This window comes from Cryptomeria japonica, chromosome 9, assembly GCF_030272615.1.
Source record: "Cryptomeria japonica chromosome 9, Sugi_1.0, whole genome shotgun sequence".
Lineage (NCBI taxonomy): Eukaryota > Viridiplantae > Streptophyta > Pinopsida > Cupressales > Cupressaceae > Cryptomeria > Cryptomeria japonica.
Window position 1 is genome coordinate 532,832,915 of NC_081413.1, and position 21,635 is coordinate 532,854,549.

Genomic DNA, 21,635 nt, shown 5'->3' on the forward strand with positions numbered 1-21,635 from the left:
TACAAATCCTTCAATATGGAGTGAGGTGTTATGAAGTTGTTGGAAGGATGTATTGTCACTTTCAGAGAAAGTGAGACATGGTAATGACCTCAGATTACCAACCATAGCTTGAAATTGATCTGTATTAAGATTGTCAGGGACTGACGCTTCTTGGAGAGCTTGGTCCAAGATTTTTTTGTGGGAGGGAGATAGGCATAAGAGCTCTAGTATGGAAATGAGTGCGAACCTTTTGTCTAATTGTTCCACAGGATTATACTGCTTGGGGATGGATGTTGTTCCTTGTGGAGTTGCTTTAATAGTGATCTTGCTACGACACGTAACAACATTGCAAGCAGGGTTTGGATCTTTGATGGTGAGGGTTGCAATTTGTTCATCAATGTCATAGAGGTGATTCATAGTATAATTATAGGTAGCTCATGTATAATTAGTTGTATCTGTGTTTCACCCTGAGGTTGAAGGACCCCTTTGATCATGTGATGGAAGTGGATTCTTGAATATGAGATGATCAAAATTTGAGGTTTTTGGGTCATGTCCTTCAATTTCAATTTCTCCTCAGTCAATAAGATCTTGAACAAGATCTTTCAGTCTATGGCAGTTACTCATTTTATGCCCTTTCCCTTGGTGGAATTCACAATGTTCATTATCTCTCCACCACGGAGGTTTGACCTGAGGTTCATAGTTAGATGTCTTTGGTAAGGTCAGAAGAGACCAATTGACGCAATACTGTTTCAATGGGTTCCCCTAAGGGTGTGTATGTACGTTTTGGTTTATAGTTTTGTTGTCGTTATCTTGGTTCCTCTTGTGGTGCATTACGACCTTGATTTTGTGGAGTAGCAATGGTGTTGTTTTTAGAAGGGGCATTTTGCCCCACAAATCAGACCATAGGTTGTGCACTTTTTATGGTCCTTGCATCTATGACCTCGTCATTGCCGATGTTCTTGTTCTTATTCCACAAGTTGGGTTTATCATTGTTAAAACATGGGTGAGGGCCATCTTTTGGTTTATTGTATATTTTGATGTCCCATTTTGATAAGGGCCCATTCACATTTTAATCCCTGGGTGATCATGTCTTCAAAAGACTCTATGCCCTTCATGTCTAGATGAAATTCCATTTCATCATTTAAGTTGGAAATAAATACTTCCACTAGCTCTCATTCAGGCAGATAAAGAGAACGTCTGCTAGACAGTTGCCTCCACCATTGTAGGAAAGTTGAAAACAACTCCCCTCTCTTTTGCTTGGTATTGCATAGATTTTCCATGATAACATCGCGTTCTATGTTGTGTGAATAATGCACGATGAACTTTTGGAGTAGTTCCTCGAATTTCCTAATGTCGCCTCCTAATTGGGAAAACCATTGTGTGGTTGTTCCCCCCAAACTCTGAGGAAAGAGGTGCATTAGATATGTGTCTTCATATGACACTTCGAGGCAAGCTGAGTGAAATCCCCCAACATGATCTCTAGGGTCTCCTTTTCCTCGATACTTTTCCAACTTAGGTGTTTCAAACCCTCGTGGAAAAGGTGGCATATGTAGGTTCCTATCAAAGGGATAGGGACAAATATCATTAAGCGAAAACTGGGTAGTCTTCACACCACTATGGTGTTGTTGACGACTTGTTTCCTCAACATGTCTATTTCGTTAGGAGGAGGAGGTGGGGGGTTTCCTTGATTAAGGTCATATCGGAAGTAATTTCTACCTCTTCCACCCTCGTTATGGCTATGATTTTCAGATGTTTTCCATATTTGTGTGGTATCAAAACCAGAGGGTAATAAGCATCTGCGTTGTTTTTAAGGATTTCATCGAAAATTCGATTGAATTTGGGGTTGTGTTGTGCTCTTTCTATTGCTTCAGGAGTTGGGGTACTAGGATCTTCATCATTTGGACCTCCTCCAATGGCTTCTTGAAAGTCATTGATATTTTTCGTCCTCCACTTCTTCGATCTCTAGTTGTCTAGTTTTCAATCTGGTGTGAGCCATTTTGTTAGAAAGTTGGTTTTGAAGTTTGGTGAAAGTGATTATGAGTTGATGATGGAATGAGAGATAAAAATTTTGTCAAGTGTTTATAAGATGGATCTCTAACATTGAATGTTGGATGTTTACCAACGTTCTTTGTGAATTGCTCTTTGTGTTGTCAACAATTTGATATGATAAGGTATAGCAAGGTTCGAGATGTGTTACAAACCAAGCTACCTAGTAATGAGAGGGTGCACTCATAAACTAGTTTTAACCTGCGTAGAAATGCCTCTTAGGATGATTTATCCTAGATGTAGAGACACTCTACCAAGTGATGTGTTATTTTTTATTTAAGCAATATCTAAAAAGAACTTAGGACAAGACCTTTTTATGTTTTGAGAGTTGAAATGGATTGATGATGTATGAATATGAGAGTGGATAGAATATGGACCTCAATAAAAACTGTGTCACAAAAGGGACTTCTTCTTCCTCTTCTTGCTCAGGGGTTGGTGGTTCTTCTCGAGCTATGTCATATGTAATGTAGATGTTTGGAAAGAAAGTAGGGTTGATTTTGCCTCCATTGTTTTTGTGATAACTCAAAGCTCTATACTGAGTAAAAGCTCTGTTGTTCAAATGCTCTTTATCAAACTCATTGGATTTTCCTTGAAGATATAGACACATATGATGCAAGAAGGTTTTGTGTGAGATAAAAAATTGTCTATTGAGATAGAAAATTTTCTTTCTTTTGATAAAAGCCTTTGAACTCAATGGTCTTTTCTTCGAGTTGATATGTTGATGAAGATTCCTTTTTCTCAAGATTTGAATGATAGTCATATAATTTGATATCTTGTTTGCACTTTGTTTGATGTTGGTTTGTTGGTCAAATGTTTGATGAAAAATTGTGTTGGATGAATACTTGGTTTGAATTTGTTTTGAATTTCTTTAACAAGAAAACAGAGGAAGCACAATAATTTTACCTCAAAAGGCACAAATAGGTGTGGGTCTAAATCAACCCAATCTTTGAACTTTTTGACCCCTTTTCAAATGTTTTTGTATATTTTTCCAAAATCCTAAAGTTGGCTCAAATTATCACTGGTCTGACACAAAACGAAGGCACTTCAAACACACTTTATCTATAAGGTCAAATGGCCAGTTGCGATAATTTCAACCCACATCTTGATAATTCTTCAACTTTGGTATTGCATACCTTATAAATCTCGTTGTTGCACATAAGGATGTGATATACTAAGTCTTGCATGAGCATAACAGATAGATGATCCCTATGATTGGGGAGTCACCACTTTTATCAAGCTACAAGTAGCCTTTCAAAAAGCCTTGTTTCTACTCAAGGAAATATGTATGGTGAGTATCTTGGGAGAAAAACCATCTATGCTCTTGCACTAAACTTCTCACAAACATCCTCAATCAATAGAACAGGTGGGTTTCTATATAAAAAGGTGTCTTGTAATATTCGATGTTTTTGAACATTAGTTCATTTTGCAGTGACTCACTTAAGAGCCTTGTAACTTGTGGTGGGGCCCATATGTCCTTTCGGCAAGTTACACTGTAAGAACAACTATACCCAAGGCTAAAGCTTTCGCTCTCACCTAATTTCCATAGTGGCTCGAAGGATTTACCGTGTGAGGTCGTTCCCAAGAGTGATGTGTCTCTTGGCAGGCCTCTCTTAAAAAGATAAAACTTTGAGTGTTACTAACACTTTTCTCTTGCACCTGGGACCACGAAAGCCAAGGGAGAGGATAGTGTGTGTTAGAAGTAGGACCACTCGACAAAATTTTTGCACAAGTGTGCCAATCACTGAAAACACTTGTTCTTTTTAACCAGTTTATAGCAGTGTGATCTAAAAAGCTATTTGGAGATGTTGCTCCAACAAAAATGGTGTTCTTTTTAACTTCAAGGCAAAATGTTGTTTATCTAGGAACTTGAAATCCTGGTCAACTGAATTTGAAGCATGTTTGCTTGAAGTAAATCACTTTGAAAACAAAAACTTTGACAAATTGTGGATTCTTTTTAACTTGCACAAATGAAGTGTTGATTGTGAATTTTAGCTTGATGCAAGAAATAAAAGTTGTTTTGTCTTGTTTTAAAACCCAAAATGAAATGAATCCTAACTTGCAAGAAAAAAAGGCAAATTTGTTGGGTTTGAGTTTTTGGATCTTTTTATTTTGACAAGTGAGATTCCTTTTAAACCCAAATTTAAAAGATGTGATTCATTTTAGGACCCAAAAGGAAATGTGAAGTTAATTCTTTTAAGACAAAATAGAAAGTGAATTCATTTTAAACCCAACTTTAAAATACAAAGTTAGTAAAACACAATTTTGCTTCCTAATCTAACTCTTGAAAATCCTGCAATGGGGTTAGTAAAAAACCTACACAAAAAAGCAATCAGCCAGTGAAAAAGGGATTTTTGGTGGGCTTCTACAAGCCTAAATGTTTTTATTTTTCGGTTACAAAAAGGATTTTACAACTCTCTATTACAATAGCACCACTCTGTGTGAAAATAGAAGCACTATTTAACACGAAAGCACTATATTAATGACAGAAGCGCTAAACTAAATACAAACGCGCTAAAAGACTCTGTCAAACAGAATAAAATTATGTCAAACAGAGAGCACAAAAGTGCTAAAACTAGGTACAATAGCGCTATTTAATGGTTAATAGTGCTATAAGAAGGACAATAGTGCCATTTGGAAGACAATAGCACTATTCTGGTGAACAATAGCGCTAAATCGCCAACTTTCAAAGGCGCTAGAGTGTGTTCAATAGCGCGACCTGTGTGTCAATTAAAATTAAAAAAGTTAGTAGTTTATCAAAATCGATCAGAAGGTTGCGTGTTCGATTCACGTCAGGTTCACCAAATGATGCTCTGCAAAAAGGATGTTAGGAAGACACACAAACACAAGAAGAAATTAAAACGTTAGTGATAGTGTCAGAAATCATAAATGAAAGACTATCCTAAGCAAGCATATCACGAGAGATACCAAACATAAAATGGAAAGCTTAGCAAAATGAAGGAATGCAATGAAACATCCCCAAATACCCTCCAACATGCTTGTAGCTACTCCTCCCTTGTTCCTCTCCTCTCCAAGTTCCAAATGAGTGTATCTCTCAGTAGCTTTTAGCACTATTTTAGATGTCTTATGGAGATTCTAGATTGAAAATAATTAATTATGCCAATGCAAGTGTAAAACAAGCTGAATATGAGATGTTATTTAATTAACTAATGTTAATTTTAGCCAAAAGACAAATGTAGATTATGCTAAAATGCTCTCCTAAATTCACTATAACTTAGATGCATGCAAGCTTTCTAGATCTAGATTATGAAGAAATGAGCTCTATTTATAGGAAAAATGGAGCAATGGATGGTTGAGATTGAGTAATCTTAATAAGGGTCAGGATTGATGGGTTTATGATCCATGTGAGGGCTTTCAATCCAATCCCAAGATGACAAATGTCAACATGAGATGGCTTGAGGGGAGATGGAAGAAGTATGAAATGCTTGAAATGACTTGAGGGTTACCTTAGGAGTTAAGGTTTAAGTTGGGTTGAATGAATAAAGCCTTTATCCAATGAATAATGCCTTTATGCAATGGATAAACTCTTATGCAAGAGTTAGTGGGAATAACCATGGTCAAAGCAATGAATGCTTAAGGAGACACATGGATTACATGGAGGTTGAGTTAGAGGTTAAGCCTCTAACCATGCCAACAAGTGGAAATAACCATAAGTGGTTATGTAAGAACCATTAATGGTTTGGAAGACTTTAGGGGTTAGTTTGTTGAACCCATAAAGCATTAAATGCTTTCCAAAGACTTTGGAGGCTTTGAGAAGTGACTTCAAGTTGCTTAGGAATGTGACAATATTTAGGAGATGGATTAGGCTAATTAGGAATGGTTAGAAGAACTTAGAAAGTGGTTAGAAGAGTCTAGAAGGGGATTTAGGATTGCAAGTGGGTTTGGTGGGTGAGGGAAAATAAGATTTTAATTAAAATAAAATTAATTTATTTCAATTGTGGTTGCAACTTGCATTTGTAGGAGAATGCAAGTGGGGGGTAGTTTAGGGATTAAAATAAATGTTTTAATTATTTATTTAAAAGATGAAAGTGGTTTAAATTAAATAAATATGATTTATTCATATTTAATTGATTTAGAGTGTGGCTTAATAAATTATTTTAAATAAATTGGATAATTTATTTAGTTAATAGCAGAAGAGTGTAAGGATGAATTAATTAAATATTAATTTAATTAACTATTGGCTAGTGGATTTAATAATCAAATAAATAGTAAATATTCATTTTATTAAATGTACAGATTTATGTGACTACATGTACCATATAAATTTTAAAGTTATTGTAAATCCACCTTGAAAAGATAAGTCTTTGGTCTCTTCTTGCAAAATAAAGTACTACTTTGATTATTTAAGATATTATCTTAAACTTTTCATGAATCTTCTTCTAACTTCTCAACTAGTTAACTTATGATTTTAAGCAATCTACTTAAATTTTAAATATATTATAGTCCAATGATGAATAAGATAGTAAATTTAGGCTTGGTTTTGATTATTGGATTGTTGAACATTTTAAAAAGTTCACCATAATATGTATTTAATGTTTTAAAAATTTAATTTTGTATTCAATTATAAGGATTACCTTGAGAGAGATTAATACTAATAGTTAACAATAATTAAATAGTTGAGTTTTCAAATTCATTGAATTCAGTGGTGTTTCAAGGAAAAAATGTGTTAATGTTATAGTCTTAACATATTTCCTTAAAACTTTAATTTATATGACTTTTCCTTTGGTCTAGTTATATTATTCAATTAATTCTAAATGAGTACCATATAAATCTTAGAACCATTGAAGATCTACCTGAAAAAATGAGTCTTTGGTCTTGTTCTACTAAACAAAGTACCAATCTCACAAGTCTAATAAGAAGAGAGCAAATATCTAGATATCTTTATAAATAAAACAAAAAGAAAAAAACAAAAGAACAAAGTTCTAGTCTCACATGTTTAATAATTTTGTATTTTTAAAGATTGACTAATATTTTATCTAGTAGGAAGAGACTAAAGACTTAGATATCTTAATTTATTAAAAAAAAAAGAAAAAAAAAGAGACAAAATACTAATCTCACATATTTAATAATTAACATTTTTAAATACTTTTAATAACAAATAAATTTATTTTGACTTTTTTAATATAAAGAAAAATCAATAGCAATAATATTTTACATTTACTTTTGAGTAGTAGATTTTTTTAATAATGATTTACATTCATTTTTTTTATTACAAATATAGAAAAGTGCATAAGATAACATTTAATAATATCTTTTAATATTCATTTTTTCCAAATTCATTTGAATTTAGCAGGGAAAAAAATGTGGGCAAGAGTCTTAAACTATCGATCAAACATTGAATTTTCATTGCTCCAATTTTATTAGACAAGTCTATGTTATTTTACTCGTAAACAACGTATGAGTTTGACGTGTCTATTAAGTTTGGATTATTTGACTTTATACGCTAATAATTTTCTAAGTTGATTTTCTTTACTTTCTTATCCCTACCAACTTTGTGGAAAGTGCTCTATTGTAATTAGTCATCTTTAGTCAATGCTCAATAATTTGAATTCATGTTTTTTACCAAAATGTTGAGAAGTGTATAAGATAATTTGGTCTTTTCTTTCATTTGCATAGTTACTAGCAATTGTATTTTGGTGTGTAATAAGTATGTCGAAGAGGTGTGGGAGGTCTTATCTTTTTGAATATATTTGTGTAGGACATAAGATAAGCTACCAAACTTACCCAATTTTCATGTACAAATAAGACAAACAAAAACAACATACTTTTGTTAGATTTAAACTCTAATTAGGAAGACCAAGTTAATTTGGACTTAATTAAATCACCAAAATAAACAACAATATTACTTCTCTTTAACTTCATGCTCACTACTAAAATTAAATTTCAAGTATAAAATAACAATTGCATCCTTGTTTTGCTCCTTGTCAGTTTATGTACAAGAAGAAGGTTCAATTATTATTTTGCAATGGTAACACAAGGAGGAGATACTTATCTCTTTATCACAATTTGAACTACACCCTATTTTCCTTTCCGACAACAATTTATCACATGATCAATAATCATCAAGTAGATAATTCACTTAAAGGGCCATTTTAACAAGAGGATAACAATAAACTTCTCTCTCTCTCTCTCTCTCTCTCTCTCTCTCTCTCTCTCTCTCTCTCTCTCTCTCTCTCTCTCTCTCTCTCTCTCTCTCTCTCTCTCTCTCTCTCTCTCTCTCTCTCTCTCTCTCTCTCTCCATATTTAAACTTGGAATTTCATTATAAAGACTCTTTTCTCACAATACAAAGCCTACGATATTTAGGTCACATTTATTTATCTATACTCAAGTTTACAAATAACATTCTTTCATAAATGGACTCAAGAGATTCATAGACTCCAAATCTTATCTAACTCATACTATAAAATGTAAAATCAAATGACAAAAACTTTATCTCTTAATTACATAATGGAACTCTCAATCCAAGCATAATGAAGTATCTCAAAGCTACCAGATCTACAAAATCATCATACAAGACCTCACTAGAGCTATGCAAATGGAAAAAGAACAACTAAAGACTTGCTTTCCACCGTACCATATTGGTGTAATGAAGCCTCATGGGCTCTAGTGAAAACCCGAGCAAGAAGGACCCGCAATTTAACCATTGTGTTCAATGGTAATAACCCAAATCATAAAATGATTTCTCAAAACAATTCTCAAACATTATCATCCTCTCATCTTTGTTACAACACAAGCACATTGAACAAAACAACTTGCCCACAACTAAACATTTGCAAGGAAAAGTGAACTTATCTCTCTACAAGCTCTTCATGTTGATCTCCACCTCCATAAAAAAATTAATATCACTCTTCTCCCATTTCTCTCCTCTTTCCAAAACTTAACTAGAAAAAGTTTCCAAAAGGAGAAGTGGCTAACAACCCATCCTTCATTTTGTAACAAGATATAGGAAGATTCATCTTGAATTCTTAGATGGGGAAGGTAAAACTTGTCACCCTCCCCTCCACTCTTCCATGAGAGTATTTTCCTCATTTAAGAGGGGACAAACACTAGGACACCCCATCACTCAAGTCTTCCCTCATAAATGAGGCATGGGGGTGGGGTTGGTACCCTTAACCCATCTAACCCCACTAACCCTCCAAACTTGTTACTCATATTAATGAGGACTTTTTTAGAATGGAAGAGAGTAAATGAATTATGAATTAGCTAAAAGAATTCAATATGTTGGTGGCTCAATTGACATGTGTTGATGTCAAGATGAATGAAGAGGAGAAATGCCAGATTTGACTTTTTTCTTTGTGTTATTTGTTGGATTCTTAGCATATGTCCTTCAAACATTAAATAATTTGACTTTTTCTTTGCTCTAACTTTATTTTTTGTTTAATTCTAGATGGGTACCATACTTGGACTAGAACCATTATGAGTCCACCTTAAAAAGATAAGTCTTTGGTCTCTTGCTACCAAACAAAATAGCAATAGTACTTTGTTTAGTAGGAAGAGACCAAAGACTTATCTTTATTTTATTTTAAAAAGACAAACAAAATATTTGTTTCACATTTTTAATAATTTAATATTTTTAAAAACTTCTATAAAAGATGAATTTTGTTTTGAAGGTTTTTACTTTATTCTACTTTGATTTTTAGTAATATATAAAAAATTCAATAGCAATAATATGTTAGATTCATTTTTGACAACTAGATTGTTTAATAGTATTTACATTCAATATTTTATTACAAAATGATATTAGATTTCTACAATCTATAGTTCTCTTCTCCTCTAGCATTCTTCATCCTGATGATGGATAATGTTGATGTTGAAAAACTATTACACAATTGAACCCAAAACTACATTGAACAGAACTATAGATTGAAGAAACCTATTTTTATTAAGATAACGTATGATTATATCTTTTTAATTATTAATTTTTCCAAATTCATTTGAATTTAGTTGGGAAAATATGTGGGGGGCAAGGGTCTTGACTATCTCTTTCCTTAACATGTAAATTTCCAATCTATTGTGTGCTCTTTTCCTCGTAAACAATGTATGAGTTTGACGTGTCTACTAAGTTAGGATAACATGAAGACTTTTCTACGCAAATTATATTGCTAATTGATTTTTTTACCAATCTCGTGGTTTTAACTGGGCTGTAATGATGTTATATGGACTGTGGAGCAGAAGGGGAATATAATGATGCCAGGGGCATTAGCTGGACCTCAGATGAACAACATATCAATTCAGGTGAGGAAAAAGGTATTTTGAGTAGTGAGTTAGAGGGAGAGGTGGATAAGCCACTGAAACAGCTTCGCTCTTTTCCTCAAGGCAAGAGAGGTTGCTACAATTTACCTGCTCTGTGGGGAAGAAAATACATAATCCGTGCCTCTTTTTAATATGATAATTATGATGGCCTTCAGTCACAACCAGAATTTGAATTGCTGGTTGATGCTAATCCTTGGGCCACTGTTGTAATAAACAATAGTAGAGACATCATTACCATGGAAATAATCGCCATGGCCAGGAGTTCCTCTATAAGTGTGTGCGTTGCTAAAAGTACAGATGATGTTCCTTTCATTTCAGCCTTGGAAGTTCGCCTTCTTAAGCAACCCATGTATGACATTGTAGGACAAGATCTCTCTTTACTCACTATACAACGCATAGATTATGGAAGCTTGTCAAAATCACCTCTAAGGTAGTTTCTTTCTCTATGATTTGCATAGTTTTTCTTGGTTTACTTGTGGAAGATTCATTTGCCTAGCATCAGAATTTGAATATTAATTTATTGTTACCTTTTCTTGATATACTATTTCTTTAATTCTCTTTTCAAAAAAAATTATTTAGTGAAAAAAAAAAAATTTCTTTATGTTTTTCGTATCATTTTGATGATGGATCATGGAGTGTGATCTGAAATTTTGATACAAAAAATCTTTAACACAAATAAATCCAAAAACATTTTAACAAATATCAATATGAATTGTAGAAATCTGATATCATTAACATTAAATTTTCTTTTGATGATAACTATTGATATCAAAAGTTGTTCTGTGTAGATATCCAAACGATCCATTTGATAGGATCTGGATGATGGGAGGAGCGAATGATTTGCTTTACAAAAATACCACAAATTCCATTCCTACTATAGAAAAATTTGAAACACCATCAGCTGTGTTACAAACCGCCTTGGTGACCCGCAACAGGAGCGTAGGAAGTATCACATGGACTAGGAGTGTTCCACAAGTTGGTGTATACTATTTTACTTTATGCTTCGCCGAAGTTGAAAAACTTGGAGATAGTGCAATTAGGGAGTTCAATGTTACTGTAGACGAAAATCCATGGCCTAGTATGACATTAGATGACTACCTCAAATCATTTTGTACTTTCGGACGCTGGGAATTCTCTGGCTCTAAACAAGTTAAATTTTCTCTTGTTCCTACCAATCGATCGACCGAGGGTGCCATTCTCAATTCCTTTGAAGTCTACCAATATAGCAGCCCTCTCAATAATGGAACTTACAATGGAGATGGTTTGTATTGCTTTAAATTGTTATATGGTGGTTTTTGTTTTTGTGTAAATTTGAATGGCATACTAAAACATCTGTTAGTTTTGCAGTGAATGCTCTTGATGAAATTGCAAGGCACTTTAATTTGGAGAAAGAGTAGATGGCTGATCCTTGTCTACCACAAAAATACCGTTGGGATTGGGTGGATTGCAATCAGGACTCCTCACCAAGTATTATTGCTGTGTAAGTCTCTCCCTAAACATTTACCTTCTTTGATTTATGAAAGCCACTCATACAGATCATCGATACAGGACACTCCCGGACAAGCATCTGAATGGCACCATACCTCCAAGCTTTGCCACTCTCTCTGCTCTTGTTAAGTTGTGAGTAACAATTCCTAACCAGATTTTCTCATATCTTTTAGCTTGTTGAAAGTTAATATCACACTTTCTAGACCAAAGGGTGTGTTCTTAGACCAAAGAGTGTGTTCTTATTCCTGATTGCAGGGATTTGGCAAGAAATAATTTGAGTGGTTCAATACCAGAGGCTCTGGCTACTCTCTCCAATCTTAACTACCTGTGAGTTGAAACATATGCATCTGGGTATTTCTAGTTTATAAGAGATTTAGGCATGTTGGTAGTGTCATTCTATCTTACAAAATGGATAGGTAATTTACTCAGATTGATTGATTAAGAAATTTTCATTTCGAGACATAGGAATTTGATAGATAATGATTTAAATGGATCGGTGCCAATTGGTCTATCTGAGAAACAGCAACGTGGAGAACTCATTATGAGGCAAGTTTCTTTTCTTTTGCAAAACAAATCAGTAATTATGTTGTCGGTATGATATGTTAATTATTTGTGTTAAATTCTGTAGTGTCTATGGCAACGAACTGCTTTGCCAAACAGGGATTTGCAAGGATGCCCACAAAAGACAGACAAGCATATCACTAGTTAAGTCATATTGCCCTTGACATTTGCTCTTTACTTTTAGGTCTCAATTTTTATAGAAGGAAACAGATGCTTATTCACACTGAAAGGAGTAAAATGCAGGGAAAACTGAAACAGGGCATTTAGATCTTGTCAAATTGGATGGATGTCGATCATTAACTTATGAAGAGGTAACAGGTATGACTGGTAGCTTTCAGAGAGAGATTGGAAAAGGAGGATATGGACCTGTTTTCCTTGGTCATCTTCAAGGCAAGGATGTGGCCGTCAAAATCTTGTCTGATAAATCACATCAGGGTGCCATGGAGTTTTCCACAGAGGTAAAGCCAAGGATTCATTCATACCCATTTTTACATTTAAAACTTGAGAATTTAAGTCTCTATATTTTAAATTGCTGCAGGGAGATCTGTTCTCCAAATCACACCTTTTTGATAAGCCCTGCAGGTAGATATTCTCTCCAAGTTACACCATAAGAATCTAGTAAAATTCATGGGGTACTGCACAGAGGAGCAAAAGTTGGTTCTTATATATGAATACATGTCTAATAGGGACCTACGACATTGTCTTGATGGTATACCTCACCACTTTGCTCAATTGTATAACTCATTCCCATGTATATGATGGAGAGAATGTTTTCTGCTCATTTAATCCAAGGTCTGGGTCTGCATTGCTTGATTTCAGGTCAAACTTCTTCAAGAAATACTCTAGAATGGGAAAAAAGACTCAACATTGCACTAGATGCTGCCCAAGGTTTAGCAGATACTTATGCCAACCAAAAAGTTGAGTGCAAATTGTGAAAAAGATCATGGGGTCTAACTGATGTTTTCTTTATTGAGCAGGATTGGAATATTTGCATGTAGGCTGCAAACCAGGCATTATTCACAGAGACATAAAGAGCTCCAATATCCTGCTGAATGATGAAATGGAAGCAAAAATAGCAGATTTTGGGTTGTCAAAGTTGGGACCTTTGGATGAAGCTACACACGTATCTACCCTTGTAAAAGGCACCACTGGATATCTAGATCCAGAGTAAATCTTCTTTGCTTTTCTTTATTGATACCCAATCGAATTATTTAAGGGTCTTTAGTCCTTCAACCTCTCACAGTTGCATCATGCCTTGTTTATCTTACAGCACCAGTTAGCCTTAAAAAAGGATTACCTGGAGTTATTAGAATGAACTCATGTAGGAAAAGTCTCACATACATTATTTAGCTGCATTATCAGGACATAATCTCAGTATATTATTCTGTTAATAACAGTGGGTCTTCTCATTTAGGAGGTGCATAAATAAGGTGGTGTAAGCTGCTAAGTGTATTAGATCTTATATCATAGTAATTTGATCAAGTCGCTTATGTTTTGGACCATCCAAAAAAGAGGTTGGAAAGTTACATGTTTTGAATGATTGAAGGATTTTTATGAATTATTTTTTTAATTGACTGAAAAAGAAGACTGAGAGTTTCTCTTAGATGGGCTGGTTTCCTTTTATTTGTAGTTGATTTAATGATGAAATGGACTTACTAGTTAATCTCTTACAGGTATTATACTTCACATCGATTGACAGAAAAGAGTGATGTTTACAGCTTTGGAGTTGTTTTGATGGAGATTATTAGTGGACGACATTCTTGCTTTGTAGACCCCTCAACTTCTACTGGAGATCAAATACACATCACTAGCTGGGTAATTATAATAGTTTTTTTTTAAATCTTGAATTAAAGTTAGAATATTTAAAAGTTTGTTTCCAATTGTTATTCCAAAATAGTTATTGGTTGGGAATGGTTAAATTTGATTGTTACTACTAAATTGTAAGTTGTTTATGTCAGGTACGGGCATCCATAGTAAAAGGAGACATAGAGAATATAGTAGATCCTACTTTGCTACAAAATTATAATAAAGATGCAATGTGGAAAGTGGCAGAATTGGCAATGACTTGTACTTCACCCTTTTCCATGAATAGGCCTTCAATGAATGAGGTGGTGATAGAGTTAAAAGAAGCGAGTCGATTCCAAACACATTACTACCAAAATGTGGAGTTTTATGAATGTGCATCTCCTCATCCTCTTCTTTCTTTGAGAAGCTATGGTAATGTGGACTCAAATACCTCATTATATCCAGTTGCTAGATGAGGCAGAGGAACACATGTTGCAAAATGAATCTAGAGGAAAACTCGCAAGCAATCAAATAGCAACAATGGAATCTTATGTCTACTATGGCTTATTTCTTTGTTTTCACTACAATAGCTAATCAAAACTTTTTAAAAAGAAAAACAATAACATTTTGTATATATATTTATCGTCCAATAGAAAAATAATTTGACCACTTTGACCTTTATGACTTACCTTTTAATAGAATTATAGAAGATTAATGTGTTAATTACCCTCCTCTTTGATGCTTGTATTTTATATGATTCGCAAGTCTTAACTATTGTAAATTTGAAAGATTTTCTTTTAAAAAAGCGGTTTTTATTACAACCACATAGATTATAATTATTTATCCCATTTGTTCTTATGATTGCATTGTCCTTACAATTTTGTTCATTGTTTGTTGTTTCTTAATTCGAGTCTCATTTTATCACTTTTCAAAATAAGTATTAACATGTACTAATTAATAGTTTTGAAAATAATCTTGCTAGATAGATTAACGACTCACCAAATATTATGACCTATCAATTGCTTGAACCATGGGTTAATCCTCTTGCCTAGCAAACTCCCCAAATATGTATTTCAACACCACTAGTTAGTTATTATAGGTTATGGAGATTTAGGTGAGTATATAAGAAGTGACCAAATTAATAAAATTCATATTTATAGATCAAGACTATATTCATGTGCAAAGTTAGTATTTTTCTTGTGGAGGTTAATTTTGTAAACACATAAGTGGCTTAGAATAAAATATAATTATTTTTCAAGTGAATGATAGTACTAATTGTTTGGACTATTATGAAGTCATTCTATCTATCATAACAAGATTATTTTCAAACATAACACTAAGTACATGTAAATAGTTCTTATGATAAGTGATAAAATGAGACTTGAATTTAGAATTGTCTATTTCTAGAGAAAATAGTTCATCCAATCCTCATATCACCTCATCCACGTGCAAAATTAATAAATAGTCCTCCTATTATAAAAATAAAAATAAAATGTTTAATTGTTAAACTAGTCAACATTAAGAATAGTCATAAGTGCCAAGACAATAGAGATAAGAAGCTAAGAAACTATTGCAAACTTTTAAGGAAAACAAAATATAAACAAATGTAACTACAATGCAATCATAGAACAAGTAAAATAAATAAATATAGTCTATGTGGTCATAATAAAAACTTTCTTTTTTAAAGAAAAACTTTTTAAAGCAAATCTATTATATTTGCAATACTCGTGACTTGTGGATCATATAAAATATAGGCATAAAAAAGGAGGGTAATTAACACATTAATCCTCTATGATTCTATTAATAGGTAAGTCGTGAAGGTCAAAGCGGTCAAATTAGATTTCTATTGGACAATAAATATATTTACAAAAAATATTAATGTTTTTCATTTCAAAATGTTTTGATAAGCTATTGAAGTGAAAACAAAGAAATAAGTAATAGTAGACATAAGATTTCATCGTTGTTATTTTGATTGCTTGCGAGTGTTCCTCTATCCCTTTTGCAATATGTATTCCTCTTCTCTATCGAGCAAGTGGATATAATGATGCACTTGAGTCCACATTACTATAGCTTCTTAGAGAAAGAAGAGGTTGAGGAGATGCAAATTCATGGAATTCCAAATTTTGGTAATAATGTGATTGGAAATGACTTGCTTCCTTCAACTCTAGCACCACCTCATTCATTGAAGGCCTATTCATGGAATAGGGTGAAGTACAATTCATTGCCAATTCTGCCACTTTCCACATTGCATCTTTATTATAATTTTGTAGCAAAGTAGGATCTACTATATTCTCTATGTCTCCTTTTACTATGGATGCTCTTACCTGGCATAAACAACTTATAATTTAGTAGTAACATTCAAAATTTATGCTTTCACAATCCATAACTATTTTTGAATAATAATTGAAAATAAACTTTTCAACATTCAATTTTAATTCAAGATTGGAAACAAATCTTTTTTATAATTACCCAGCGAGTGGCGTGTAACTGTTCAGTATTAGAGGTTGAGGGATCTACAAAGTGAGGATGTCGTCCACTAATAATCTCCATCAAAACAACTCCAAAACTATAAACATCGCTCTTTTCTGTCAATCGATGTGCAGTTTAATACCTATAGAAAATTAACTAGTAAATCCATTTTACCATTAAATCAACAACAAACAAAAGAAAGACTAAAAACTTTTAAATAATCCACACATAATTAAATTAAATATCCAAAAAGAAAAGCATATTTACTCCGGATCTAGATATCCAGTGGTGCCCTTTACAAGGGTAGATACATGTGTAGCTCCATCCAAAGGTCTCAACTTTGACAACCCAAAATCTGCTATTTTTGCTTCCATGTGATCGTTCAAAAGGATATTGGAGCTCTTTATGTCTCTATGAATAATGCCTGGCTTGCAGCCTACATGCAAATATTCCAATCCTGCTCAATAAAGAAAGCATCAGTTAGACCCCATGATCTTTTCAATATTTGTACCGATCTTTGTAGTTTCCATAAACATATGACTAACCTTGGGCAGCATCTAGTGCAATGTTGAGTCTTTTTCCCATCCTAGAGTATGGCTTGAAGAAGTTTGACATGAAATCAAGCAATGCAGACCCAGACCTGGGATTATATTAGCAGAAAACATTCTCTCTATCATACTGGAAATTATGTTCTTTATCATATATATGGAAACGATTTTTTTTTATTCTGATGATGAATGTGATTCAAAATATTGATAAAAAACTCTCACACAATCAAATTCAGAAATAACAAATCTATCTACATGAAAATGAATTATACAATTGAACAAAGTGGTGAAATAGACCTGTATTCATATATAAGAACCAGCTTTTGCTCCTCTGTGCAGTACCCCATGAATTTCACTAGATTCTTATGGTGTAACTTGGAGAGAATATCTACCTGCAGCAGTAAATAAATTTTAGAATGACTCAAAAGGTGTGATTTGGATAACAGATCTCCAGGTGCAGAAATTTAAGTTATAAAGATTTAAATTCCCAAGTTTTAAATGTAAAAAATGGGTATGAATGAATCCTTGGCTATACCACAGTGGAAAACTCCATGGCACCCTGATGTGATTTATCAGACAAGATTTTGACAGCCACATCCTTGCCTTGAAGACAACCAAGATAAACAGGTCCATATCCTCCTTTTCCAATCTCCTTCTGAAAGTTGAGAGTCATAACTCTTACCTCTTCGTAACTGAATGATCGACATCCATCCAATTTGACAAGATGTGAATGTCCTGTTTCAACTTTCCCTGCATTTTTCCCCTTTCAGTATCCATAAGAATCTGTTTCCTTCTATAAAAATGGAGACCCAAAAGCAAAGAGCAAATGTCAAGGGAAAAATGACTTAAGATGACTTACCTTTTGGATTTTTTTTGCTCGATTTATGTTTGATAAACATTAATATTGAACTAATGGCTATAATTGTTGCAGCCCCGGCTATTATTAACCAAACAACTAGTGATTTGCTATTCTTTCTTTTTGGGGTACCCTTACAAATGCCTACTTGGCAAAGTTTTTCATTGCCATAAACACTGTAAAATTGAACACAAATGTTAAACAAATGAATCTTATCATACTGACAACAAAATTACTGATTGAAAAAGGTACATTACCTATTCATTAGATAGAGTGGCATTATCAATATGCTGAAAACTATTATAAAAGTTAGAAATATCCAGATGCAAATATTCAATTCACAGTTCGGTAAGATTGGAGAGAGCAGCCAGAGCCTCTGGTATTGAGCCACTCAAATTATTTCTGCCAAATCCCTGCAATCAGGAATAAGAACACAGTTTTTGATCTACATTGACTTTGAACAAGCTAAAAATTATAAAGGAATGTAGGTGGTTGGGATTTGTTACTGACAGCTTAACAAGAGCAAAGAGACTGGCGAAGCTTGGAGGTATGGTGCCATTCAAACGCTTGTCTGCGAGTTTCCTGTGCAATCAATCTCTTCATCCTTAGTTGAAATTGACAGCACTAGATTGGTCTAGCATGGCTTAGTTCAAGCAACTTTGGAAGTGGTAAAATATCAATCAATTCAACATATTAGAGGAAAGCAAATCAGTAGCTGTCCACACTAATTTTGCACATCCGAATTTCGATTAATTTTTTTTTTCATATATGACTTATGAGTTATAAATTTATTATTTCAACTTGAGTAAATGAATATGAGAGGATTCATTATATGCACAAATGGCAAAAAATGATCATGTAGAAGTGATGTCTGATATTCATAGATGCCCCCAATAACCATGCACTACAACCATCAAAACAAATTGCACAACTCATCTAATACATATTCCTTTAATAAATGTTTTGACCAATAATTATGTACAAATGATCTAATAATCGTGTGCTATGGTTATCAAGAAAAGGTTGCACAAATCTTCTAATTAAACTATTGGCTGCAAAAGTGGATGGCTATTGGTACATTTGAAATATTATAGTAGATTTTTTATGATTATAATTAGAACTTTTTTGTAGATAGTAATTGGGAGTTACATATGAAGCGGTGAATTTGAACATGGGCTGCTACGGTAGTGGTCATCCAGTCCCTAGAGTGCACCAATATATATGTTACCCTCATATACCATAACTTACGTATTGATGCATCTTAGAGACTGGATAGCCATTTCTAGACGTTACTGGATCCTTTTCCCTAATTGCTTCCATCAAAAACTGGAAAACAACTGTTAACTACAACTCACTGATAGTTCGAAGTAAAAAATAACCAAAATGTAAATGTTTAGATAAAGACTTGCACTGCAATAATCTTTGGCAATGAGTCTTCATTGCAATCCACCCAGTCCCAAGAGTACTTCTGTGGCAGACAAGGATCACACATCCACTCTTTTTCTAGATTAAAGTGCCTTGCAATGTCAGCAAGGGCATTCGCTGCAAAACTGACAGGTGTTCTAGTATGCCACTCAAATTTACACATTGTTCCATAAAAACAACCATTAAACAGTTTTCAGCAATACAAACCATCTTCAGCATAAGTTCCATTATTGAGTGGGCTACTATATCGGTAGATTTCCAAGGCATTGAGAATGGCACCCTTAGTTGATCGATTGGTAGGATCAAGAGAAAATTCGGCATTTCCCAAGCTACTAAATTCCCAGGATCCAAACGTGTAACGTGAATTGGGGTAGACTTTTAACCTATCAGTAGCCCATGTGTATCCATCGATATTAATATTGAACTCCCTGATTGCATTAGGTCTAAGGTTCTGTACTTAGGCGAAGCACATCACAATATAGTATTCACCAATTTCTGGAACATTCCAGTACCTTGTGATACGTCCGACAGTCTTGTTGCAATGTTGAGGGTAACCAACGCGGTTTTTAAAACAGATGATGGTATTTCAAATGAATTTGTTGTGAGAATATCACCTGTACAAATTAAACTCAAATTTTAAAACATATGGTCGGTTTTGAAGTCCAAATGTCAGCATATTCTGTTCAATCTTTCATTTAAGTTCCATTGCTAAGTTAACAGAGCAGAACAGAGCAACATAAGGCGTACTAGAATGAACAGCTTAAATCACATACATTAAGCATTAATTTCTAAGTTTAAAAATGTTAAACACTCAAAGTTGACTGATATTCTATAAACTTAATATGTTGCTTAGTGTGTGTGGTTTAAGACTGTTCATAATAGAATTATGTGATTCATCAAAAAAATGAATTTTAGTCTTCTTAGAACAACTACATCAATTTTTATCAGCAGCAAGAAATTTTCTTCTTTCATAATTTTTTACCAAATTCAACATTGAAAATGAAGAATTCCAAAAATGTGAAAAGTTGGAAGAGCTGAAAGTTGTCTCTTGAACTTCAAAATCAAACAACATAAGATCTTTCAGAATCTCTATAGTCAAATTAAGATGTTATATTAAATTGATCTTTCACCAACGAAAAAAAATTAAAAAAATCCAAAGAAACTAAATAGTTGAGCTGAAAGTTGTCTCTTGAACTTCAAAATCAACCAACATAAGATCTTTCAGAATCTCTATAGTCAAATTAAGATGTTGTATTAGATTGATCTTTCACCAACGAAAAAAAATAAAAAAAATCCAAAGAAACTAAATAGTATATTAGATTGATCCACCCAAAAGAAATCATAAAGAAAGAAACTACCTTAGAGGCAATGTTGATAATCTTCCAAAATCTTCGCGTACCATACTGAGTAAAGAGTTATTCAGTCCTACAACTTCTTACATAGATGGCTTTGATAGGGGGAAATTCCAAGGCTGAAATGAAAGGAACATCATCTGTACTTTTAGCAACGCACACACTTAGAGAGGAACTCCTGGCCATGGCGATTATTTCCTTGGTAATGATCTGTCTACTATTGTTTATTACAACAGTGACCCAAGGATTAGCATCAATTAGCAATTCAAATTTTGGTTGTGACTGCAGACCATCATAGTTAGCATATAAAAAAGAGAAGGATTATGTATTTTCTTCCCCACAGAGCAGGTAAATTGTAGCAACTTCGCCTGCCTTGAGGAAAACTGCGAAGCTGTTTCAATGGCTGCTCCACCTCTCCCTCTAACTCACTACTCAAAATGGCTCTTTTTTCACCCACCTTAATGTACTGTTCATCTGAGGTCCAGCTAATGCCATGGGTATCATCATATCCCCCTTCTCCTCCACAATCCAGGCTGATGAATCCGGCACATATAACATCATTGCAGCCCTTAAGCAACATTAGCAAATGCCAGCTTAAGAAAAATGTTTTAACAATTACAAAGAGAAAATTAATATAATTTCCAAAAGTTCATGAAGATTATACTTGTGTAGACTTATAAAAATGACCATATTTCCAAATGAATATTTTATGTTCATTTCTCTATTTAATTAAATCCAGTTTAATTAAATCACCCACATTCCTCTATTTAATTAAGTAAATTACTCAATTTATTTAAATTAAATTCACTAGGCCTCTTTTGCCATTTAAATGAATAAATCATTTTATTCAATTA

At 33.6% G+C, this 21,635-nt stretch overlaps 1 protein-coding gene and 2 pseudogenes across 1 annotated transcript; 2 read left to right on the forward strand and 1 right to left on the reverse strand.

Moving 5' to 3' along the window:
* The first annotated feature begins 10,200 nt into the window (after window positions 1–10,200).
* On the forward strand, window positions 10,201–14,688 carry LOC131077131 (putative leucine-rich repeat receptor-like serine/threonine-protein kinase At2g19230; annotated as a pseudogene).
* Window positions 11,644–12,671, forward strand: LOC131855824 (putative receptor-like protein kinase At3g46340). The gene is made up of 4 exons (XM_059211151.1): window positions 11,644–11,777; window positions 11,846–11,917; window positions 12,041–12,112; window positions 12,251–12,671. The coding sequence occupies exons 1-4, from the start codon at window positions 11,695–11,697 to the stop codon at window positions 12,381–12,383; spliced, it is 360 nt and encodes a 119-aa protein (XP_059067134.1). The 5' UTR covers window positions 11,644–11,694; the 3' UTR covers window positions 12,384–12,671.
* A 1,464-nt stretch (window positions 14,689–16,152) lies between the features above and the next one.
* LOC131858480 (probable LRR receptor-like serine/threonine-protein kinase At1g51810) lies at window positions 16,153–21,361 on the reverse strand (annotated as a pseudogene).
* Between the last annotated feature and the right edge of the window lie 274 nt (window positions 21,362–21,635).